Here is a 25240-nt window from a genome sequence, read left to right as displayed (position 1 = left end):
AGGTCAGTCTGGATCTCAAGTCCTTATAGATTCTATAGATCCGGCACAGCATCTCACTGTGTCTAAGCCAGAATGAGAACCTGGAGGAAAAGACTGAAATCTATAATGTGAGGCTCTAAAGGAACGAGAGGGAAAAAAACTGCTGTAGGGAAAGCAAGACAGACAGGGACAGCCATGGCTCTGAGGGAGTGTTCCACATAGAGCCAGCCAAGGCCCTTGAACGCAGAACCCGAGGCATGGGCTCAGATGGGAACTCAGGTCTGCAGATGAGCACGCGCAGGCTGCTTGGGGAAGAGGAAGACCTGCATTTACAGGATGAGCTTGGGAGGACGGAGGCAGCACCCAGAGGTTGAAATTCTGAAGCAAATTTTCAATCACACAATTTGAGTTTCACCCGCAGACCAGAAATCCTTTCCTGAGGCTTAAATAATAGACTATGCTCATTCATTCCTAAGGATTAGTTCTCCATAGCTTGGGAGGGGCACCTGGGGCTGTGTTAGGATTTTAGCAGCGAATGTCATGGGAATTCAAGAAACCTATAGTTCACCTGCCTGGAGCGGGGTTTGGAATTGCAGTGGGACCCGGACCCCTAGACCCCAAAGTATGTTTTGCATTGCTTTTCCTTGGTTCCAGCAGGATCTTAGCTAGGAAGGGCTCTGGCCCAGGCTGTCCACTGCAGCAGGTCAAGAGGTACCATGTGCACAGAGATGCTGGGAGTCTAGAGAATGGAGCGCCCACAGCTTTAGCTGAACTACACAGAACGCAGGGTGCTACAAGGCGGAAACACAGACCTGTTACAGGCGGCTCCTTCCTTCAAATGTTTTGTCTGGTTGAAGATAAGATACATAAAGTGATTTGAGACACAAGAGGCGTCACCTGGGCGCTAGGCGGGGCTCGGAGCACTTTAGGAATTGAGGTTCTCTGTAGAGTCTTTTCCTAGAAGGAAGGACATACACACGATGCCATGACTGGTTTGGCATCTTGTGTCTCAGAAAGGCAAACGAGCAAGAGGTTGCGAATGCAGGTGAAGGGCTGTGAAGGACGGGTTTGGAATTAATACTTTGGTGTCTCTTTGGTTTCCTCCCTCACAGCCTGGAGAAGGAAAATTACGACGTGTGGGCTAAGGTGGTGAGGCTCAACGAGGAGCTAGAGAGGGAGAGGAAGAAGTTCGCAGCTCTGGAAATCAGCCTTCGGAATGTGGAACGCTCCCGGGAGGACGTGGAGAGGAGGAACAAGGTCTTGGAAGAAGAAGTCAAGGAGTTTGTGAAATCAATGAAGGAGCCTAAGGCAAAGACTGACGCTTGAGGGTCTGAGGTGTGTGCTGGGATGGTCAGTTCTGCTGTTTCCCGCGCTCCTGACGAGCAGGAAGCCGATCACCTCCTCGGATGGACAGGATATCTGAGGGGAAGAGACACAGAAGCTGGGGTGAGCAGGAGTGCCCCGGGACACTTGAAACCCTGTGCTCTACCCGAAGGATTGCACTATTGTGCTGCGGGAAGAGTGAAGGGGAATCTTCCAGCGCGTGACAAGCTCCAAAGGAGATATTTGAGGTGTCTGACTTCTCAGACCTTCAGATAGGGCTAGGCCAAAGCCTCAGTTCTGTTTTCTATGTGGCTGACTTGCCTGGCCAGGCTCTGGTCAGCTCTGAGACATGCTCAGAACATGACACTTCGCTCTCAAGTGCTAACCAAGTGAGGACTGCATGGAGAGGCTGGACTGTCAGAACCAGAATCAAAACAATAAAGTGTATTTATGTAAGCAAAATTGGTGAGGAAATGATATTCAGGTAAAGAAAAAAGAAAACAAAAATATCAATACTCTATGAAGCCCTTTTATAAGACTTAGTAAGGGGGGCTGGAAAGTTGCCTCAGTGGCTGAGGGCACTGGCTGCTCTTCCAGAGGACCCAGCACCTACACGGTGGCTCACAACCATCTGTAACTCCAGTTCCAGGAGATCTGATCCTCTGAGGGTGCCAGGTATACATACGGTATACATACATACACGCAAGCAAAGTACCCACCCATGCAAAATAAATGAGTAAATATAACAACAATGATGACGATGGCGAAAAAAAAAAAATTAGTGAAAGCTACCTCTTGCTTGAGGCAGGTGACTCCCATGGCACGTGGCTGCGTGAGTAGGGCTTGTGCTGGCTTCCATCCTGAGCTATGGAATGGCCCAAACTATGTCTGGAAAGCCCAGGAGAGAGGTTTCCAGCTATGGGGTGACTTCAGGAGTATGGATTTATATAGCAAATATCAAGATTATTTATTATTGTTGTTGTTATTATTTTAGGTCACCAGAATGAAAATGGGTTTACTTTTTAGAGGGCCATCAGGCACTATTATCTGCTTGTTTTCTTGGCTATGGTTACTGCCACATGGCTTTGGCCGTGGTTTATTGTTTGAAGTGTAAAAGGCACAGAAGGAGGGCTCTGCCCTGCAGGTGGTAATGATGGAGGGAGGGCGTGTGGAGCATCGCCCTGAGGTACAGCACCATCTTTGAGTCCTGCTTGCAGAAGACAAGAGAGAGAGAGAGGTCTTTGGAGCATTGCTAACAAGAGCAGTGAGGGCTGGTGAGGGGCCTCAGAGAGCAGAAGCACCTGCTCCCAAACCTCATCTGACTTGTGAGAGATCCCTGGGGCCTTGTGTGCTGGAGGGAGAAACCCAATTCGCCAAAGTTGTCCTCTGGCCTACACACACACACACACACACACACACACACACACACACACACAGAGAGAGAGAGAGAGAGAGAGAGAGAGAGAGAGAGAGAGAGAGAGAGCAAGAAGAGGAGTAAAAGAGGCTCCCATTGCTTCTCATTTGTGAATTGTAGAGTGTCGGGTTTGATGCCACGTACAGGACACATGATTTGAACAAATGAGCGTCTGAGGTTGCTTCTGTCGGCACATGTCCTCTCAGACTGCCTCACGCTGCTTTGTTGACAGAGTGGAAAGTATGAAAGTGTGAAAGTGTCATGATTGGGTCCCTGGACTCCATTTTAAGGTGTGAAATATAGGACCTTGGATTTGGCAGGCTGCAGCCAGGCTGAGCTGAGCTGCTGTGTCTGAATCCCTCCCCTCTTCCGGTCTAGCAATACCTCTCCCGCTCTTGTCCATCACTGAGATGGCAGAGCAGCAATTCCAGCTTCAGAAGAACTGGGAACGTGAGGAAGGAACAAGGAGTCCCTGCCTAGAGTGCAGGGTTACGGGAAAACTGACTCCTCTCCAGCCACACCCCCTTCCCCTTGTTCCCTCTTGTGCACTTTGCTCCACCCACCAGGCTTCCTATCCCTCAAGGTCCTGGGCATGGCATGAAATCAGTGCACGTTTGTCTTAAGCATGAGGCAGATGTGGTGCTCCCCTGCCCTCCTTTTTTAAAGTTTACAGACTGGATGGGGCAGTTTGTGCTACGCTGTCTGTAACAATCCTGGGAGTTTCGAAAGGGCTGGGGGCCTGAGAGACCAAGATGGAGTTCTTAGTAGGGAGCCTGCAACGCGGGATATGAGGAATAAACTCATTTTGTTGTCTGATGAGCATCCACTCAAGACTCAGGAGACACTAGAGATTGAAGAGGGAGGAGGGCAAAGAGCACAGCGCCTCAGCAGCTGCTGGCTGGGCTCCCCAGGTCCACGGGAAGGCGCATGAGTCCCCATGTTGCGTGAATGTCCGAATTCCAGCACTTCCTGTGCCCGTCCCAGTGAGGACCAGGGAGCCAGGGCACACTCAGATGTGGGGACTGCAGCTCAAGGGGGTTTAAACACATCCCATAGGGAGGAGGGGTTGCCCAGGATGGAGCCCCAGCTGTTCGAATCCCAGGCTGCCATCTACCCGTAGCAGAGAGGCAGAGCTGGGGCTCATGGCTCAGCTTCCCAGGGCAACGCCCAAAGAGTAGCACACCGGGAAGATGAGGAGGGTAACTGCGGGTTCCCACACCCCAGTCAGGAAAACTCAGGATCACAGGCTAACTCCAGAGTATATAACGATCCAGCCTGATTATGATTCAGTTGATAGGGAAACTGAGGCCAGGAGACATAAGCTGACTGACCAGTGTTTCCAGAGCAATGAATAAGACAAAGAGGCTGGAGAGCCTCCAACCTACAGTTTAGGGATTCTTGGCATCGTTCCACGAATTCTTTTTCCCTAAACCTTAGTCGTGGGCTGAAAGCCACTGACAACAGCTCCTGAGTACTTCCAGAATACAAAGCTGGGCTCAGCTCAGGGTCACAACTAACACCCACCGGATATGGAGGCCATTTCTCTCTCTTCTTTTGCATCACCAGTGTTTGTCTATGAAAAGTGGGATGGGGACACCCTGGGTGGCTATTACTTTCTGTCTTAGTCTCTAGAGTAACAGAACTTATAGAATTAACCTCTCTCTGTATAGAATGGGCATTTATTAGAATGACTTACAGGCTGTGGTCCAGTGAATACATTAATGGCTAATCCAGTAGTTTCTCAGTCCACGAGGCTGGATGGTCTTCAGTAGACACTGGACTCTCAAAGAAGTAGGCCCCAGTGTTGGTGAAGGAATGGACTTGCCAACAAGGTGAGAGCAAGCAGGCAAAAAGGAAAAGCTTCCTTCGTCCACGTCCACCTAGGCTTCTCGCAGAAGGCAAGCCTGGATTACAGGTGTGTCTCCCCATCTAAGATCTGGATCAACATAACAGAAGTAGACCTTCCTATTTCAAATGAAGCAAAATCCCTCACAGGCAAGCCTTCCACTTTTGGGTTTCAGTTAACTCCAGTCACGTTGACAATCAAGGCTAGCCAGTACATTTCCTCTCATTTGGGTTGCCCTAGGTTCAGTCCTGCTTTTGCAAAACAAAACCCCAATTCCCAGCTCTTGCTCCAGACCCAGTGGGTCAGACTCTTTGGAAGGTAGGCCCAAAGCACTGGTTACTTTTAAATTCCCCATGGTTTTAATTTGCATTTGTAACCAGGATTGTTAAAGACAGTTCTACACTGCTCAGTGTGGTTTGAATCAGGCCCAATGATAGTAATAAACGGACAAGCTGCCGTCTCCATCTCCAGCCCACACAGATCTGTTCTCTGCTCTTCCCTATGTGTTGGGTTTTGTATACTCATTTGTAAGGATGAGAGCTACCTAAGTGGGGATTTATCGTATGTGCATTTCACAGATGGGAAAATCTGACCCTAAACACATTACAAAAAAAAAATTCAGAAGTAATTTAGTCAGGGACAAATTTGGGGATTCTGTGACTGCCTTGGCAGCAGGGTTGTCCAAATTGCCTTAAAGTGTGAGTCCACTCACTGGCAAAGGAAGAAAGCTCTTGAAGCTGGCTTTAGAGTCCTGAGGGTGGCTGGATTGTAAGCGTCTCCCTTTCCGAACCGCGTTAGAGCAAGACTCGCTGCGAAGGGATACCTGTGGTAAGTGCAGTGTTACTGGGAGACAGCCTGGAATTACTCCTCACCTTCATGTCAGTACCTCACTCTGAGCAGAGACTAGCACAACGCAGGAGTTGCGATAAGGCAAGAGAGGTGGAGGAGCAGATCCACGATACAGATATAACCAGTTGTGGCCCTGGCCAATTAAGATGGACTAAATGAGCAGATTGAGCCTTAAAAGGGGAACGAGAACATGACGATTAACCTTGTCAACTTGGTTAGATTTACCTAGGAGACAAATTTCTGGGCACGTCTATGATGGGTTTTCTAGGTTAGAGTGAGGTGGGGAGAGCCGCCCTAGGTGTGGGCGGCAGCATCCCATTGGCTGGAGGCCTGGCCTGGATGCAAAGGAGAAAGTGAGCAGAGGACCAGCATTCATCTCTTGCCACTGCGATTGCAATGTGACCTGCCGCCTCACATCCCTGCCACCACAACCTCCCATTGCAGTGAACAGCACCCTCAAACCGTGAGTCAAAATGAACTCCTTTCCTTACACTGCTTTTGTTAGAACAGAGAGAAAACACCCAATCCCAAATGTCAGACTGTAGGATGGGAGAGCCTGCTTAATTTTTTCAGAAACATATTGGCCATGCTCTTATTCAGAATATGCGAAAGCTGTCTCTTGGATGTAAGGGAGAAGGCTCAGTAGGTAAACTGTTTGCTGTGCCAGTATAAGGACCAGCTTTGACTCCTCTAAATGCACGCTCAGGAAAGTTGGGCATGGCGGCACACGATGGGGAGGCAGGGCAGGGAGGTCCCTGGAGCTTCCTAGACAACCAGTGTAGGAAATTGCTGTTTTTCAAGTTCAGTAAAGAAATAAGCTGATAATAAATAAGACTATCACTAAATAACAACAGAGGAAGAGGCCTGACATCGACGCGTGTCCTCCACGTGTACCGGAAGGACTCTTCAAAGGTTGTGGTGGAAGGAAACAGAGCCGTGTATTCCTCACCTTCTCCTTCTCTTTAGATGCCGCTGAGCCAGACACGGGATCTGGTCTATGGAATTTCACAGCCCACCCTGACTTAGAGCGCTCCAGGATGTCCTTAGCGTGTTCCACGTGGCCTGGCTACTTGCTAAACACTCCTGATGGATCAGCGAGGAGAAGCAGCAATGCCATGTGACCGCTTTGAACACAGCTATGACACACTGATATAGGCTTGACCTCTGTTTCTTGTGTTTAATCATTGCTGATTTTCTGGCAAGGACACAAAGCCCTTGTTTTCCTTAGAAGCTGTTACTTTCCCAGGCTGTGGAAGAGGGCTGTGGTTTGTCCTCTTACAGGGAAAAGGCTGGGTGAGCAGGGCTGTCCTGAAAAGCCCTGCTTCTTCTGGAAGATGGACACGGTTGGGAAGTCAGGCCCTTCTTATTCTGCCTCACCGGAAGAGGGATGCGTGAGTTCAGCTGTGAGCATGGCATCCAAGATGTGCTGCGCTAAAGCCCCTGGGACAGGGATTGCCCTGAAGGAGGCCGTGGGCCCCCTGTCCCTGTTCCCACAGGGCTGCTACCAGGGAGTAAATCTCCCAGCAGGGCAGTCATCTTCCCTGCTTCCTTGGGACTCAGTGTGGGTCCATGCTGCAGTGACAAAGTCTGAGCTCTTTACCAGCCTCTTGAAAGCCATTGGTTCAAAACAAACAGGGTGGTGGACAATTGATTTGTCGTTTGAATACAGCGAGGATTCACCCCACAGGGAGGGTCATCTGAATAGGAATGCCGGTTCCTCTCTAGTTGTTACCATTTTTGAACTCTGTATCACATCGCCATTGTTAAGACTTTCAGAAAAGCTCAAGCCTGGAGATGAGTATTTTCCAGGGTTCAGGTGGCTTGGGCTTCCATGACCAAGAGGCAGCTTCTCCCTGTGTGTCCCTTTCTTTCTTTTTTTTTTTTCAATGCAGTTTATTCAGGAACCTTGAACAATCCTCGGACCCTGGGGAAAGCCAGCCCACAGCTTAAATAGCCTCTGGGTAGCCAACCCAGGCGTGCCACGTGGGCAATGCAGATAGGTCCACATACATGGAAGCAAGCCAGATCCTCAGCCTTAGCCAAATGTGGAATTGTTCGTGACAGAGAGCACTCACCATCGGTAAGGTGGAAGGCAGAAACCAGCTCCATCTTTAAGGCATAGCATTCCGCAGCTCTCTACAGTTCCCCCTTTTTGTTTTAGACACATCAGGCAAGAGTAGAGGTCTGATCTCTGATATTAGAAATAAATTGGGACTTTGTACCGATGTTCATTTAGGTGTCATCCACCCAAAGAGCATCAGACCCGTCGATACCTTTTTCTCAGAGGCGGGACCTGGGGCATCAACCCGCTTGCAATCAGACATGCTCTTCTCTGGGTCCAAAGCGGCTGACCCTGAGTGCAGTGCTTAGCCTCGCATCCTGAGCGTAACATTTTGGCTTTTTATGGTATCCAACCATGCTTGGGGAGAATGTCCTGCTTCAATGGCTGTAAAGGCCTGAATGATCATGGCTGCATCACACTGTTGTGAGACTCTAATCTTGCATATATACCACAGGCAAACCAAGGAGACCAACACCAGAAGGCCTGCTAACGCTCCCATACCTGCCCATTCCTTCAGATGATTGATGGTTGCAGCAATCCATGATGATAATCCTGTGGCTAGTCCTGCGTCCACTCTGGTAGAATTTACTGTGACAATGGCCACTCTCAGCTGCTCCATCGTAGTATCGAATTCTCCAGTCCAATTACCTAAAATATAGCTAGACAATTGTTTAGACAGATTTGCAGCACAGGAAAAATTCTCATGTTATATGCTAGTGACTCAAAGTCCAGCATATTTTCATTGACAGCCAAGTTGAGCGATTTGCCATATGGTATCAATTTGCTCCTGCACGAGGTCAATCCTCTGATTGAACACCATCAAGCTTCCTTTTAGTTGAGCATTAATTCCTTTATGTACAACTAAGGCATGAGCTACATTGGCTAAAAGGTTATTCAGGGTCTGAGCAGTCTGCCCAGTATGGCTCATGGCTAATGCCCCGGTGGTAGCTCCAACAGCCGCCAATGAGATGGTAGTAACAATGGTGGCTATAGTTCCAAGATCCCTTTTCTGTCTGAAGAGAGTCATAGCGTGAGGGGCATCAACGAGCACAGGCACACAGTGAGGCATGCGAGTAACCAGGGCCTACCTAAATTTACTAGCATTCCAGCATTGGGCAAAAAAGCAAGTATCATTACACAATTACTTGGCTCTATCTGGCTAATAATGAATAAAAATGGGGATATAGACAAACAGGTGTGGGCTTATAGGAAATATTATGAGAAGCCTTAACCCCCTCGTTGGAACATCCTGCGTCAGTTCTAGAACTAGCAGTGGTAGTGTCAAGATCAAAAACTCAAGTGACAACACATGCTGGAGAGGTTGTGGAGAACCCTTCTCCACTGCTGGTGGGAATGTAAACTTGTACAACCACTCTGGAAATCAATCTGGCGCTTTCTCAGACAACTAGGAATAGCGCTTCCTCAAGATCCAGCCATACCACTACTAGGCATATATCCAAAAGAGGCTCAAATACACAAAAAGGACATTTGCTCAACCATGTTTGTAGCAGCTTTATTTGTAATAGCCAGAAGCTGGAAACAACCCAGATGCCCCTCAACTGAAGAATGGATGCAGAAATTGTGGTACATCTACACAATGGAATATTACTCAGCAATGAAAAATAAGGAAATCATGAAATTTGCAGGTAAATGGTGGGATCTGGGAAGGATCATCCTGAGTGAGTTGTCCCAGAAGCAAAAAGATACACATGGTATACACTCACTCATATAGACATACAACATAGGACAAACCCACTAAAACCTGTGCATCTAAAGAAACTAAGCAAGAGAGAGGACCCTAACTAAAATGTCCAATCCCCATCCGGAAAGGCAAAGAGGATGGACATCAAAAGAAGAAGAAAACAGGAAACAACCTAGGCACCTACCACAGAGGGCCTCTGAAAGCCTCTGCCCTACAGACTATCAAAGCAGATGCTGAGCCTGATGGGCAACTGTTGGGCAGAGTGAATGGAATTTTAGGTAAGAACTGGGAAATAGTAAGAGCTGGAGAGGACAGGGTCTCCACAAGGAGAGCAACAGAACAAGAAAATTTGAACCCAGGGAACTTCCCAGAGACTCATACTCCAACCAAGGACTATTCATGGAGATAACCCAGAACCCCTGCACAGATGTAGCCCAGGGCAGTTCAGAGTCCAATTGGGTTACATAGTAATGGGAAGAGGGACTGCCTCTGACATAATCTGATTGGCCTGCTCTTTGATCACCTCCCCCTGGGGGGGAGCAGCCTTACCAGGCCATAGTAGAGGACAATGCAGCCACTTTTGATGTGAACTGACAGACTAAGATCAGAAAGGAGAGGAGAACCTCCCCTATTAGTGGACTTGGGGAGTGGCATGCAAGCAGAGGGAGGAGGGAGGGTGGGATTGGGAGGGGAGGAGGGAGGGGCTTATGGGGGGGGATGCAGAATGAATAAAGTGTAATTGATGAAAAATTTTAAAAAAAAGGGAAAAAAAATAATTTAAGAACCTTAAATGACTTTCAAAAGTGGAGGAAAACATGGAGTTAGTCAATTGGCATGGAGCACGTCTCGCCCCTGGGGGCAATGATCTCCTGAACCTACTCAGACCTGTGTGTCCCTTTCTTTCTGTGTCTGTGCCACCCCTCCGCGTCCACCTGTGTCCTGATCTCGCCCTGAAAGAACTCCAGTCACATTTCAACTAATTCCGTACCCGTGACCTTATTTCATCCTCATCACCTAAAGTCTCCGATTCCAAATACGGTCACATTCTGAACTGTTACAGGGAGCGGGCTCCTCGTGGGTACTTTAAGGGGGCACAGGGCATCCTGGAGTAGAGGTTCTCAATCTGTGGGTCACAACCTGCTTGAGGGGTCGAATGACCCTCTCACAGGAGTCACACAGCAGATGTCCTGCGTTTGGGATATTTACATCACCATCCATAGCAGTATCGAGATTACAGTTATGGAGTAGCTACAGAAATCATTTTACGGTTTGGGGCAGGTCCCCACAGCATGAGGTTCTCAGCATTAGGACGGCGGAGCACCACTGCCCTCGGCGGTTTAGCACCCTTGGTAGGACTGCCACTTAGGTCACCCAGCGATCACAATCTCCACACAAGTCAGCAAACGCGGGACACGGAGGGCCTCTTTGTTTGTTTGTTTGTTTTTCGCTTTTTACCACAGGAGGTAAACAAGGCCGGAACTCTCAAGCCTTGCCAATAAGAAGCGCTATGGACGGGAAAGTGGTACTCGTCATATCTTATCCTGCAATTATTTCAAGCTGGAATTATTCAATAGCGTTTCATTGGTTTTGTGTGATAATGTAATTCAGGAATCCTGAAGACCCGGCCTTGCGTTGGCCCAGCCGTTGCCATGACAGGTCAAGGCGAGGTGTCCACCAGCACATTCTGTGTGTCTGTAAAGGTTTTGCTCTGATCGATAGCGTCCTTCCCGAAGGGTCTGTCCTGGGCCTCGGCCAGCACAGGGGCGCATGGCGCTTGTCTCGGGGCTGGGTCCAAGGAAGGCCTGGCAGCCTCCCCTGTGCCATCATGTGGCAAAGAGAGAAGCAGAGCAAAGAAAGGCGAACAGAAAGTTCTCTGCGTGATTTCTTCGCTTCACACCTGCTAGCCATTCTCACATCTTCTTGCTGGCAGAAGAGTGGGAGAAACAACATGGGGGGAGGGTTGGCGGTTGCGGTGGATTTGGGGGCTCAGGGGCTCGGGCGTGTATGTGTAGAGGTAGTGTGATAAGATCAACTGACATTAAACGTCTGTTCTAAAAACTTTACAGATCAGCGATGAAGGCTAAACTAGCCATTGCTCCACGAAAATCTAAAGAAACGGCCGATATCTATTTATAGCCATCCGGTACAGCTGATTAAGGTAAAAGCTACTGCTGCCACTAGAGGGCGCCCTCGACCCACGCCGCACACCCAGGCCATGTGCTGGAATCCAGAACGGGGGTATCTATCTGGATAGAGGACAAGAGGCCAGTGGCGACTCCCCTACAGTGGGAGCTCTGGGCTCCTGCCGCCGGGCGCCACTGCTCAGCTTCCCTTCCATAAACATCACAGGTTTGAGGAACAGGGGCGCAGTTGTGTTTATCAGCAAGTTTATCTTAGTAATGTCGGTCTCATCTACTCACCTAAGGGGCACAGGCGGTGTCCGTCCACCTCATCGCATTAGATCCAGTACTTCAGAGAGTTCTAGGCACATGCGAGTTAATAGTGCTGGGAGCTCCCAAACTGTGTAGCCCAGGAAACTTAACAGGGCACAGTGCTATTCTATGTTCCATTAAATTTTTTTACATTATTATTATTAAATTATGTGTTTGTGTGCATGCATGTAAGTTGTCCACATGGGCCACAGAGCACATGGAGAGATCCAAAGATAGCTTTTGGTTGTCAGTTTTCTGCATGCACTATGGGATTGTGGGAGCAAATTCAGGTCATCCGGCACACATGGCAAGCACTTTTACACTTAGGAGGGAAGTACAGTGACCCTTGGCACACAAGGAAGCGCAGAATAGCCCACCAGCTGTAGGCTGGTCCCTGCAGCTTTGGTACTAGGTTGCCTGCCTTCCTTCTGTCACCAGAACCATACAGAAAGCGAGATGGGCAGAAAATAAGAGGGGCAATGATTAACCTAATTTCCAGCTCTGGGAAATCACCCAAGGACTCACAGTCCCTTAGTAATTGTGGTTATTTACAGATGGGAGTCTAAAAGCACTGTTTTTCTCTCAATGTTTCATGGATCATTTCAAACAGCTACTAAGCTCCTAAGGCCTAAGTTACCAAAGCAGAGATGCTTCCAGACCAGAGGTGCTGTGATAGAGGCCTGCACAGGCCGGGGCTGGAAACAGGAAAAGGAGGCTCCGGCGCTGACGTGGAGGCTGCTGGGAGTTGATGGTGCTGCAGAGCTGTCACTGTGGAGGGAACCTCTCAGAGGAATCAGGTCTGGAGCAGAGAGATGGGGCTCGCCGAGCAGATCCATCAGTCAGTTCTACGTTCACCTGCGGGCTGGAAGCAGGTTACAGGAGGCTAAAGGAAGACATAAATCCTGTGCCTCTCACCTGGTGCCACCATTTCTCATCTGCCTCTTTCTTCGACTCCACTGTTCCCATGCCTTGATTCCACTCCACACTGAGGTGGGGAGGAGAGTCATGGAGTCAGACCGAGAATTCCAGAGAATAAGGGATTCCTCTGGAAGGGGTAGCTGTCAGATAGAAGCTCCTGTCTCTATTATGTAACTTCCCACGCCCCGGGCCAGGCTGCTCACCACTGTAGTGTATGTGAATACTGGAGACACTGAAGAGGCAGTCATTTTTTTGTAAGACGGACATCCCTGTCTTGCTTCCATATTTAGGGAGCATCCCATGAAGTGGCTCTTTAAAAAGACAGTGTCCACGACTGTCCTAGAACTCACTAGGTAACTGAAGACGGCCTTGAACTCCTGATCCTCCTGGATTCATGTGGCACTGGGGACTGAACCCAGGAAGCCCTGTGCTGTGAACTCCACCCACTCTGCTACACCCTCACCTTTCTTATCTTCAGCCTTCTATATTCTCCCTCACGGGTCTCAGAACCCTTTCCTCGGCATCCCTCTCAGAGTCAGGAGGTCTGTGTGTTTAATCTTGGGTCCTCTGCCTCGCCGTGGTGATGAACTAAATTGAGATCTCTTAGCAAAGAAGCTAATAAACAGGCAATCTGTTTTAGCCACTTCACAGCGCTGTCATGAGGATTAAGCAAGGTGTCACCCTTGGAACTCTGCCTGGCACTTACTAAGAGCCTTAGTAAGTGTTAGATACTATTTTTTATTTTTATCTTAATCATTTTTATTCTGTCTCATCACCCCTTGCTGTGGCGGCAGGGAGTACTGTGTAACCCTTCGTGTTCTCTCTGGGGGTATGCTTGCCACTCTCTGTACAGCGTAGAGGAGGGGGCCTTATTTTCCGGGAGAAACTGCAGGGGCAGATGAACGCTGCAGGTAGATGAGTGCGGCAAAATGGAGAGGATTTAACGATACCCTGTAACGATGGCTGCACAGATGGCTGGCGATGCGCGGGATGTACTGGGGAGGACCTCGGGTCTCTCTGTCTGCAGACTTGGAACTACACAGCACCTTACTCCACAGGAGTTGGCAGAAGAGTAAAGAAGGCCGGAAGTAGTGAGAATTCTTCCAAAAGAGTGCTAGCAGCTCTGGGACAAGCGTTTAAAGCGCGAGCCTGTAGGGGGACATTTCGGATTCATACCCTGACAGTGCACCTCCGTTCATCAGTCTTGGTCAATAGAATTCCTATTCAGAACCCCCAGGAGTCCTCACACCTGACCTTCCTTCCCACAAAATCTGCTTCTTCATGAGCCACTCAGTTCTGTTTCTGGATACATTTCCTGGATCCATCCTTTCCTAAGCTGCTTCAGACATGGATCTAATTTACCTCACCTTTTACCTTCTTCCTTCCTCCTACCTTCCTTCTCTCTCATCAAGCAAATCTGGTAAATCTGGAAAAGAGATGGACAAGGAACCTGAGCCACAGCGGGCAGCTCCTGGATCTGAAGACTCCCCAACACACAACTGTGGGGGCCCTGGGAGGTCAGGCAGGCAACGGGAAATGCTGTCAAGTGTTTGCTCTGAAGAGAGGGGGGCTTCCTCTGCCAGGCTGGGTTGGCTTATATAACAAGACCAGGTACTCAGGCATCTCCAGACATTCTGGATAACTTCCGGGATTCAGGTCTGCTTTAGGCAAATAGTGTTTTTAAGAACCCGGTGAGGCAATGAGAACATTAGGCAGTAAAAGAAACTCTAGGAGTGTATTTGGGAAGGCACACAGCAGCCTACTGTGTGGAAACTGTTGGGCTGGGCAGGCGCAGAGGGCGACATACCTGAGGATCTGACCTAACCCGGGGGTTCAGAGACTCTGTTCCTGTGGTAATAAAAAAAAAGTGCAGGTCTGGAATTCCTACAGTAGGGAAGGGAAAGACTCATGCCTCAGAGAGAGACAGAGAGAGAGGATGAGCTGATTCAGCTTCCTCACTCACCCAATTTCAAAATATACTGGACACCTGGGATAAACAGAAGGCTTTTCCAGGGGGACTCGGACACCTTCTTTGAGGCCACTCACTAGTTTTAGCATCTGCATAATTGTCCCACACAGTTTCGGTGATGCAGTTCCAATGGCAGCAGTCCTTTGAAGCATAGCTTTTGAAGAAGCACTACATTGTATTCTTTAACACTCATTTCTTTATCCACTGAGCAGATAGTTATTGGCTCCTACTCTACCAGACACTGTGCTAGGCGTGCAGTGGTGTACGAGAGATGGGCAGAACTGAAGCAAACGTTCAGGGTGAACCCGTAACTCACTTCCCAGAACGTGTGCGCTCAGATTTCAATAGTCATCAATAGTGGGACCATGCTTCGGTAGTTCCCAGCCAGCCTGCTGTGAAAGCGCGCCCTGGTCTCGGAGATCCAGTCAGCCTCCCCAGGATGACACTAGATGGATTTTGAAACCACTTCGAGTACAAACACTTAAAATCTGTATACTCAAAGGGTGATAAAAATATCCTAAAATCATCTAGCCAATAGCCAGAACCCACTTAACTTGGTCATAGAAGAGTCTCGAGGAAAGAGTGACAACCACCAAGAGAACTGAGGAAGAGGAATGAGGAACACAGACCACAGACCGGGAAAGCTACTGAGAATGCGTGTTCAGACACAGATGGCTGATGCTCCGCCATGATGTCTATGTATTGCCAGAGGAGTAGCCACATCGGCCTCAGTTCTCTCTCTGAATCTATGAGTTAGCTGGAAGCCAAGTCCCACAGAGTCCACAATGAACCCAGAGGTGGTCTGTGCTTCCTCTCTCCCCGTCACTCGCTTTCCTTTCATGATTTCAAAAGTCATGTGTCAAAAGACACCAAAGAGGGCATCCAACAAGAAACCGAAAGGCCCTGTGAGCCAAACTTGCTTCCTGGAGGCTAAGAAGAAAGCAGTAGTTTTAGGATGCATTCCTCCACACCCACACTTTTTCTGACGCTCACTTGGGAGGTCTAGCATCAGCTGCTTTTGCACAGCTGAGACCAAGATGGCTGACAAACAGCTCAGGGGAGGAACGGTCTGGTCGACTCCGGTTTAACAGGATTCATCCATGGTTCTTGGCTCCACGTTTGCCCCGGTCATTGTGGTAATAGGAACATGTGGCAGATAAGAGCTATTCTATCACATCACGACAGGTGGGGACAGAGAGTGCGAAGAAGTGGCCTAGTGGTTGTTGGAAAATACCAGAAAGTTCACTTGGATCTCTTTCTATGGGACTCTCACTGCCAAAGGAGACATTTCAGACCAGTCCCTGCCCCTCCAGGGCACCTACTCAGTGGAGCTGAAAAATGTCTTTGCTGTCATCAGGAGTGTCCAGAAGAAGGTCCTCCAGAACTCTGCTGAACACCCCACTGTTTTTGGTTATTAACATTTATTATTGATTTATCTTTTAGTTAAACAGTAGGTATTCCTAAACCATCTGTAGACCCAAATCACCACACAGAGACCAAGATTTATTTAATTAACCTAGAGCACAATGCTTGGCAATAGTGCCATCCAAAACCTCCAAGCCCACATAGTTTCCTACCATTCAGATTTCACCCATTATATTTGCTTTTAGTCATATATTAGGTCCAGTTCATCTCTCCTCATGGTTCCAAGTCTTCTCCTGCTGACCTCTGCTCTCCTCTGCAACTCGCTTTCTTCCTCTTCCCTCCCGACCAGGATGTACCCATCCTACTCTCTCCATTGCACAGCAATGGCTGGTTGTTTCATTGAAATTAAAGAGAACAAATGGTGGCATGTTTACACAGACTTGAGACAGGTGATGCTTAGAATAGACATCACAATGTAATGTCCGGATTGAAACCAGATAGTGGGGGAGAGAAATCAACATTTGAATGAAGAGGGGTAAATTGTGTACATTCCACAAGAACTTTACACCAATGCCCCTCCCTCCCCAAAAAAGGTTATATGATGAAGTTTGTCCCGTTAGAACCAAAAGTCAAGTTGGGGATGCCGCTAGTTCACTTGGGTACAACAGAGTACTTGCCTAGCATACATGAAGTCCTAGACTACATCCTCAACACTGCATGAAACAGGTGTGGTGCCACATACCTGAGATCTCAGCACTTGGAAGATGGAGGCCAGAGTTCAGAAGTTCAAGGTCATCTTCAGCAGCATGGTGAGTTTGAGGTCAGTCTGGTCTACGTGATACCTTGCCAAAAACAAATAAATAAAGGTCTGATAAAGTCAGATTCCAACTAAGCCCTTCCCTCTGGGAAAATAATAAAAACAGGGCACAAGGAAAAGTGGGCATAAATCAGAGGAAATCAGAGCCTCCAGAGGAGGGAGCAAGCTTCCACTGTGGCCCCTCACTACTGGCACACACTTCCATAGAGGATTATCACCGTTAATCCTCACAATTGGTCACTGGGCCAACACTTGTATTCTTTCGACAAGGAAATGCAGCTGTGAGGAGGCAAGCTGGGGTTCAAGCAAGCTCAGAACAGGAGACAGGCCAGAATGAGCCATGGCAGTGTGGCCATCATGTATTTCCGGAAGCTTGGTGATGGTGGGGAATCTTGGTTTTCTCTCCACCCCTCTGGGTTTGTAAGGCATTGAGCAAAATACTGTCAGTTACTAAACACCTCAAGAATCCTTAGTTTGTAAAACCATGGCCAGGAAATTTAAGGGTTTTCACCTCCCATTTTCCCCTTCTTACTCCTACCCATAGCTCTTCTGATTTTGCTGCTTTCCATGAAGTCACAAACACTATCTAAGTCACATGTATTTAGGAATACCTGAAACAGAAACAAATATGTACGAAGAGAGAACAGAAGAAACTCAAAATACGTCCAGAGGTGTGAGGAATTGTCATTTGCCCAGTTTTTGATGGCATTAGCTACAGAACTATAAGGAAATATAAACTTGTATCTGCTAGGTCACAATGAAAGATGATGTCAGCTCTCGTGGTGTCCCTCAGGAGTTCTGGCTTTGTCTGAGGTGGGGGTTGGGTGAGTGTTACTTGCTGAAGAAGACTGAAAAATTAAAAACCAGATAACCTGACAGACAGTTCTTCATGGCATTTTTTTCTCTGTCTCAAATACCAACCCTATTCCCTTAGGTAAATATGGACTCAAGCTTAATGCTTCCACCTAAGTGCTGGAAACGTAAGTCCGGAATGAAGAGTCTTTGGAAGGCTCTCGGAGTGCAGGCTGCGGTTGCACAGGGACCCGTCTCACAGGAAGAAGAGGCTCTCTCCTTGCACGGGACAGTCTCTGGAGTCACGTTTAATTTCGTTTCAATGCTAGGATATAATTTGCTCTTATCACTTTCATTTTCTCACAGAACTGCAATGTTCCAGATGTCACATGACATGTGGTGTTAGCGTAAGGAAATGTGCCAGCGCTGAGACGGCTGGTAACCAGACCAATTTGCAAGTGTCAAGGACTTGATAGTTTGGAGTCGTGTCTGAGTACCATAGTGCGAGAGGATGAAGGGGTTTTATTGTAACTAAGTGCCGAGGACTCACTCACGTGTGTTCTGACTCCACCTTGCAGCGAGCATTTGAGAAGCCGTCGCTCACTAAGTTTCACTGGAGGAAACAGATGCAGTTAACTAAGCAGGTCATTAAAATATTTCCCCTAAAAGGTTTCTTCATACGCTGTGTTCAGAATGACTGCCATGTGTTGGATGCTGCAGCAGGTAGGAAAAGCTCCCCGACCAGGCGTTGGCGAGTTTGCGGAACTGCGAAGCGAGTCCGTGGCTTTCCATCAGCTTTGTTTTGCATATTTAATGTTACCAAAACGGATTACGTATATATGTGTGTGTGTGTGTGTGTGTGTGTGTGTGTGTGTGTGTGTGCAGTGAATTTGTTAATATGGATTAACAAGAACATTTAGAAAATGTTAGCTCTTAGAATAATAAATAAGAAAATAATCCTCATAAGTGCAGACGCTTTAGGGTGAGTAATTTAAGTTTTAACGCGGCAAAAGAATCCTGAGAGGGAAGTGCCTTAGAGCTTCCCGCCCTCATCGTGAGCACATGAGGAAGAGTGATTTCCCTTGTGTGAGCAGGACTCTATTTTGAAAATTCTTCCTCAGAGGAAAGTGAGAGAGGATAGATGCGTTAGAGGAAGAAGGAATGGGGGAAAGGATGTCATTGTATTTTAATTTTGAAAAATTAAAAAAGAAAAAAAAAGATAAGAATTTTCCTCCTCAGATAGTTCCAAATCACTAAATAGCTTAAAACAAAAACAAAAACAAAAGCAAAAGCAACCCCCACTGACGTGGTGTGCCTGGTTCAGGGAGACCCACTCGTGTTGGTGGTGGGAGAGGTTCAAGGATCAAGGTACTCGGCAGGTTTACTGGGGGCGCTGAAGATGCCCTTGACAGTAATCAATATTTGCACAGGCAAACAGCCTAGAGTGAGGTGGGGGAGCCAGGACCCCCTGACGCCTGATTGTCTGCTGAGAATCAGACAGAGGCATGAACCACAACAGTGGGAGGGGTCTGTGCTGGCCACAGCCACGGCAGGTTGCCCGTTTCCTCAGTGTGCTGGCTAGTCCTGTGTCAACTCGGCACAAGCTAGAGTTATCTGAACGGAAGGAGCCTCAGCAGAGGAAATGCCTCTGTAAGAGCCAGCTAGGAGGCAGTTTCTTAGTTAGTGATTGATGTGGGAGCTGGGACCGCCCCACGGCTGGTGGTCCTGGCTTCTACAGGAAAGCAGGCTGAGCAATCTGTGCGGAACAAGCTAGTAAGCAGCACCTTTCCGTGGCCTCTGTGTCAGCTCCTGCCTCCACGTTCCTGTCTTATTTGAGCTCCTGCCCTGACTTCCCTCAGCACTGGACTGCTACCTGGTGTTTCATCACAGCCTGAGAGATTGAAGTTACACTGCTTGCAAGAAAGTGAACGAAACTAGAAGAAACATGTATCGAAGCAACAAGATTTTACTTCACATTTACTACGGTTATTATGATCTTTAAAATGAAATAAAATAACAAAGACTTTACAGAGAGAATCTGGTGCACTGTTGTCGGAAATGAAAAAGCATATGAATGCCATTAGTTTGTGGTGGTTTGAATGAAAACAGATTGCCTTGTAGGTGTGGCCTTGTTGGAATAGGTGTGGCCTTGTTGGATGAAGTGTGTCACGAGATGAGCTTTGGGGTTTCAAAGGCAGGCCCAGGAGTCTCTTTCTCTCTCTTTGTCTGTCTCTTTCTCTCTGTATCTATCTATCTATCTATCTATCTATCTATCTATCTATCTATCTATCTATCTATCTATCTATATTTCTATATCTCTCTCTCCTACTGCCTGTCAATACAGATGTAGAACTCTCAGCTACCTCTTGACCACCATGTTTATCCATGCTTCCTGCCATGACAATAATGGACTGAACCTCTGAACTGTAAGCTACCCCCAATTAAATTAAACCCTCGTAAGAGTTGCCATGATCGTGGTGTCTCTGCACAGCATTAAAACCCTAAGTAAGACACAGCTCTTTTTCAAAACACAAAATAAAATTCCTGTCTGATTCACCAATTCACTTCTGGATATATATTCAAAAGAACTGGAAGCAGAATCTTAAAGAGGGATTTGGGTTTTGCTTGTTTGTTTTTGAACATTAGGTACTTTTTTATATTGATTGCTCACACAATTTCATCAAGGTCCAACATAGAAACTGACAACAAAATAAAATATAGAATGCGTTTGATCTGAGATAAAACTGAAAAAAAAAAAAAAACCCACAGCAGAACCAAACACTTTATTTATTTCAGTAAATCAGTCCAGAATGTCTGAAAGAGCGCATTACTGGTTAGATAGGGCAGTGTCTCCACCACATTGCCCGTGTGTTCCCGCACGCCCTTTTCTACAGCTGCTTAGAGATCATCTCTGTCATTATCAGCCCCAGATCTTCCTTCTTGACGGTGACCTTCGCCAGTCTCTTCTCCTGCTCCCGTGTGTCCTTCTGTGCCTTTGACCTTCTGTCTCCAAAGACTGACATAGCCGTCTCCAGACTCGAAGTCTGGATCTCCTTCTCTGCGTAGTCAGTGACCCGCTCCAGGTCAGCAGCCGCCGTCACGCTTCTGTGCCTTCTCTGGAGGCCACTCCGGGCCTCTGGTCTCAGTCTCCGACTCCAGATCCACGTCACCTCAGTCGTCATTTCCATCTCACCGTGCTGCTGCGAGGGCTGCCCTTAAAGAGGCATTTGTAAACTCTCGTTTGCAGCACCATGACTTATAATCACTAGAATATGGAAGTACCCCTGTGCCCACCAGGAGATGGGCAGATAGTGGGTGTGAAGCATATAAGTGCTATTCAGCCTCGAAACATCAGAATTCTCACGCGTGGAGAGCTACATGGATGAACGATGAGACATCACTAGACGTGAAATAACCCACAAGAACAAGAGAAACTCTGTGTGGTTACATTCATGCGAAGCATTTGGAACGGTCTAAAGAGGGCTGCAGAGATGGCTTGGCCAGTAAAGGCCCCGCTGTGCAAGCATGAGGACCTGCACACAAATTCCCACCCCCAGTGCCCGTAATCCCTGTCCTCAGGGAGAGGGGAGGGAGCAGACAGACCCCTGAAGCTCACTGGCCAGCCAGTTTGTCTAAGCTAACAAGTTTCCAGTTTGCTAAGTGTCCTGTCTCAAACAATAAGGTAGAGAGCAATGGAGAAAGCACACCCAACCTCTATTTTTTGGCCTACATGGGTGCGTGCCCGAGCACACACACACACACACACACACACACACACACACACACATACACACACACAAACACAAACACAAACACATAGCAGAATAGTCCCAACTTCAGTGTCCAGAAGTAGAATGGTAGGTTACAGGGATAGGGTGAAGGAGAAAATGAAGAGGCAGCATCTAACGGGTATATAATTTTAGCTTCACAGGATAAGTTGTTGAAGACAGGGTGATGGTTTCTAATTACGACTGCATTTAGCACCATTCGTTGCACACCTACAAGAGACTGAAGGCAAATTCGATTATAGGAGCTTTACCATAGTGTAAGAGCAGGGGAAAGAAGGACAGTGCAGTTTGACGTATAGTATCGAAATTAACAGGTTGGTGTGGACAGTGGTGGGGAGTCAGAAGGCAGAGGGCTTCCCTAATCTTCACCCCAGGCCAGGATGAAAAGGAAGACTCGGAATTCAAACTGCGCCCTCAGGTGTGTACTCTTGGGTGTTGCGGAATTCCACTCTTGGGAACCAGATTGAAAGGGTCCCAACTTCTAAATCCTCTGTTTCCACTTTAAGATTGGGAGATGTTGGCATTTACCCGACTTGCACACCGTGCTCTCCAGGGGCCCAGGCTGCCTCACTTCTGCTGTTGACCTGCCTGCTGGGATTGCCTATCCTGACAGCTCACAAGAGCCCCGGGATCCTTGCTGGTCTCGGAAGGGAGGAGAGCTGTAGCGAGAGCAGGAAGCGCACTGGCAGCCTCAGAGCAGCAGAGAAGAGCCCGGCCAAGCTCGAGGACCTCACATCTGACTCACCGGGGACAGGAGTTAGTTGGTGGCATCTCGTTCTGCCCATCGACCACTAATTTTAAGGTTTTGGGTAATAACCAAAGCAAGAGCGTGAATGCATTTGAGAGGCAGCTGGTGAGCTACAGTCATCGGCGACTGACTGATTGCGTCTAATAGGGAATGTTGAGACTCTGGAGTAATCAGGTTCCCATCAACGCCTTATTTTGGTGTCACTTGAATGACCACGGGGACACGGCTCACAGGGCCCCCAGAGCATCCGCCCTACAGAAATCTGTTTCTCCGTCGGTGGCTCTTCACATTCAGTCCCCATTGTCAAGCTAGTTGAGTAGAGCCACTTCCTCAAGTGTCAGCTCTGGATCCAAAAACATCTATCAGAGATAAGAAGTTGTCATGGCGAGCCACAACAAACCGAAGGTGACAGATCACGGGACTCGGTTACTGTACATGGCGGGGGCCAGGCGGCCTGCAGCCCTTGCTTTCTCCACACACAGCTTTTCAACACCACGTCCTGGGCTGTCTCAGAGGCACGCTGGGCCTGGCTTTGCAAGTCCTCAAGCAGCTGGCACTCAACCGCACTGTGTGGCTCCTATTTAAAACAAAACATTATTTGCCTGGATTTATTCGATAACACTGGCATCTGTTCAAACATGTTCACGGGAGTTTGGAGAAATGAGAAAGACAGTGCATAGAGTCTGGAGTCCTTCATTTTATGCCATGTCAAAAAAAAGAAAAGAAAAGAAAGAAAAGGATGAGGTAGATGTCGGGATACGCTTCGCTGAAACGTCCTGTTTGCGAGGCTGAGTCCTTGTATTTAGATGCTGAGAAATCCAGCGTTAGGACTGATTCTTCTCCTGACTGGAAAGGGGATGGAAGACATTTTACTTCTTCTTCATCATTATTTTGTAGTTTCAAAAAGGAAGAATGAGAAATATGGACTTAAAATCCACACCCCCCCCCCAAAAAAAAAAGCTGAAAAGGGTCTATACCTCTGGCTTGAATGTATTTTTAAGATATTTGGGGTTACCAAGAATTCAAAAATTAAAAAAAGATTTGACATAAGGGAAATTGTTGTGCTGTTAGAAAATATTTTCCATGCCTATAGACAGTCTGTTAAAGTTGATTTTCGTGAGTGCTAATTCATGTCCAATGTATCTTAACTCACTTAGTTAACTGTTGAAGTGAAGGGCCAACAGGCAGCTGTCCATCAGTTCAAGCGGAGTGAGTGTTGCTTCAGAGGAGAGGTCCTGGAGTGTGGTCCCTGTGTTTGGAAACAGAAGAGACTTGAAGGATTTAAGTCGAAGCCCCAGCCAGGAAATCTGGGGTCAGAAGAGGCCAGTGACCTGGACTGGTGGAAAATGGAGGGACCTTAGGACCCTCCTCAAGATCAGTCATTGCAAGGAGCTCACACACGTGACCACGCCTGATGCATTCTCTTAAGGGTTCCGTTAGTTCCTGACTGTTGGCGTTTTAGAGACAGCCGAGAATTCATCAACTCGCCTGTCAGCAGGAGGCACAGTTACATCCTCTTTCTTTGAGTCTGGAGCGCCACAAGGCTCTATCCCGGGTGCCTTTGTCCTGAGGGTATCTCTGCCACCATCAGACCACAGACATCTGAGAGACGTCTTCTCACAACTGAGTCAACACAAGGCTTATGAGCAGAAGAAATGGTTCTCGTCACTGGAAGGGCCTGCTAGGTGTGGCTTGTCGCATTGCGATGGGCAGCAATAGTGAGCTAGGGCTACAGGCAAGATTGGGACACCCGTCCACAAGAATCTGGGCTGGACATTGCAGGGGTCAGCAAACAGCCCTCAGGTCATGGGCCTGAAAGTTTCCAAAGAATTCACTAAGGAGACAGGGGATTGAAATGATGATCTGAAATGACCTGACAAGGTTTTAGGAATTCCTATGGTTTGTTGTGTTGTAGGCAAGTGGGACTCAACCTCAGATCTCAAAGCTGCTCCTCGGCCGTGAGCCCTGACCAGGTCCTCTGAACGGCCCCCTTAGGAATGCACAGGCAATCCTCTTCCCATTCCTGTAGCCCTCTGAGCCATCATGTACAGGCTGCCAGATTCCACAAATAAAAACGCAATTAAATGGGAACTTGACGCAAACACTGAAGACTTTTAGAGTAAGTACTCCCTGTACAATATTTGAGAAGTGTTTATAGTCAAAACATATTATTTATCTTAGGTTGAAGTTTCAGTGACCAGCCTGTGGAACTGAGGTCTGACCTCACACTGCATCAAAAAGGGGGCCGTGGGAGCTAAAATGGTGTGCTTTGAGTCTATGTCTAAACCTCACATGCTTTTTGCAATTGTATTTTTGCAAAAAAAAAAAAAGAAAAAAATCTTCAAAAAAAAGAAAGAATAAAACGTGTGACTGTTGCAGCAAAAAAAAAAAAAAAAAACAAAAAAAACCCCAAAAAACATAACAGAAGCCAGTGCTGTGTAAATATTATGTTCATTAAACAGATGTAGCATAAACAAAATAACTCCGGGGGGCTGGTTTCTGTTCCGACGGGATTTCTTAATATAGTAACTCAGTTCCCATCCTGTTAGCGCCCATTCCTTATCAAACGTTGAACCGGGTGTAAGGAAGTTTAAATTCCCAGTGATTGGAGCGTGTTCTCTAAACACTTGAACAGATGGGCCCTTGCCTGAAAAGCATGCTTCCTTTCGGGGAATAGAGGGTTGAACTTGGCTATTTCAGAAAAATGTGTTGTGATTCATTTTTAGATATCAGGTTTTCCACCCTGAAGAACACTCCCCTCCACCCATCTTTCCACTGAGTTTGCCCAAGGGGCGGAGATCCCATTTGTGGACAGCTTAGGGAACACAGAGAAGCCTCATCACACCTCCTGCTTAGCTTCCATTCACTGCAGAGCAACCGCGATCGCCTTAAAGATGTGTAAAGATAAGCGTCACTTGAGAGGGTGTATTTGATAGAGTTGGACATGCTGCCAAGTAGCAGAGAACCAGAGAACTTAACAGAAACAGCAACGATGACAACAACAAAACACCCTTTCTGCCCCTTCGAAGGTCCTCTCCAGCAGAGGGCGCGGTGCCAGCAGAGGGCGCGGTGCCCGCAGAGTGAGAGGCGCCCGCAGAGCTTTCTAATCTCTCTCAACCTCTCACAGTTTCTCATCTTGCCTTGCCTTTTTCCTTTCCCTGTGCTCTTTAAACAGAACAGTCTATTTTGCAGAATGTTCTTCAAGTGGGTCTTCTGATGTTTCTTCATAATCAACC

At 47.7% G+C, this 25240-nt stretch overlaps 1 protein-coding gene and 1 pseudogene across 5 annotated transcripts in view; one reads left to right on the top strand and one right to left on the bottom strand.

Moving 5' to 3' along the window:
- The window catches only part of Arhgap25 (Rho GTPase activating protein 25), a 75839-nt gene extending 74075 nt beyond the window's left edge, over positions 1-1764 (top strand). For all 5 annotated transcript variants that reach the window (XM_021647759.2, XM_021647757.2, XM_060383699.1 and 2 more), the window contains one exon: positions 1092-1764. In XM_021647759.2, the coding sequence (XP_021503434.1) occupies positions 1092-1305 (214 nt within the window). In that variant the 3' untranslated portion in view covers positions 1306-1764. The remainder of the gene's footprint in view (positions 1-1091) is intronic.
- Positions 1331-22041, bottom strand: LOC110554869 (huntingtin-interacting protein K-like; annotated as a pseudogene).
- Positions 22042-25240: the final 3199 nt, after the last annotated feature.

The sequence above is a fragment of the Meriones unguiculatus genome, chromosome 5 (genome assembly GCF_030254825.1).
Source record: "Meriones unguiculatus strain TT.TT164.6M chromosome 5, Bangor_MerUng_6.1, whole genome shotgun sequence".
Lineage (NCBI taxonomy): Eukaryota > Metazoa > Chordata > Mammalia > Rodentia > Muridae > Meriones > Meriones unguiculatus.
This window is presented reverse-complemented; position numbering and strand designations above follow the sequence as displayed.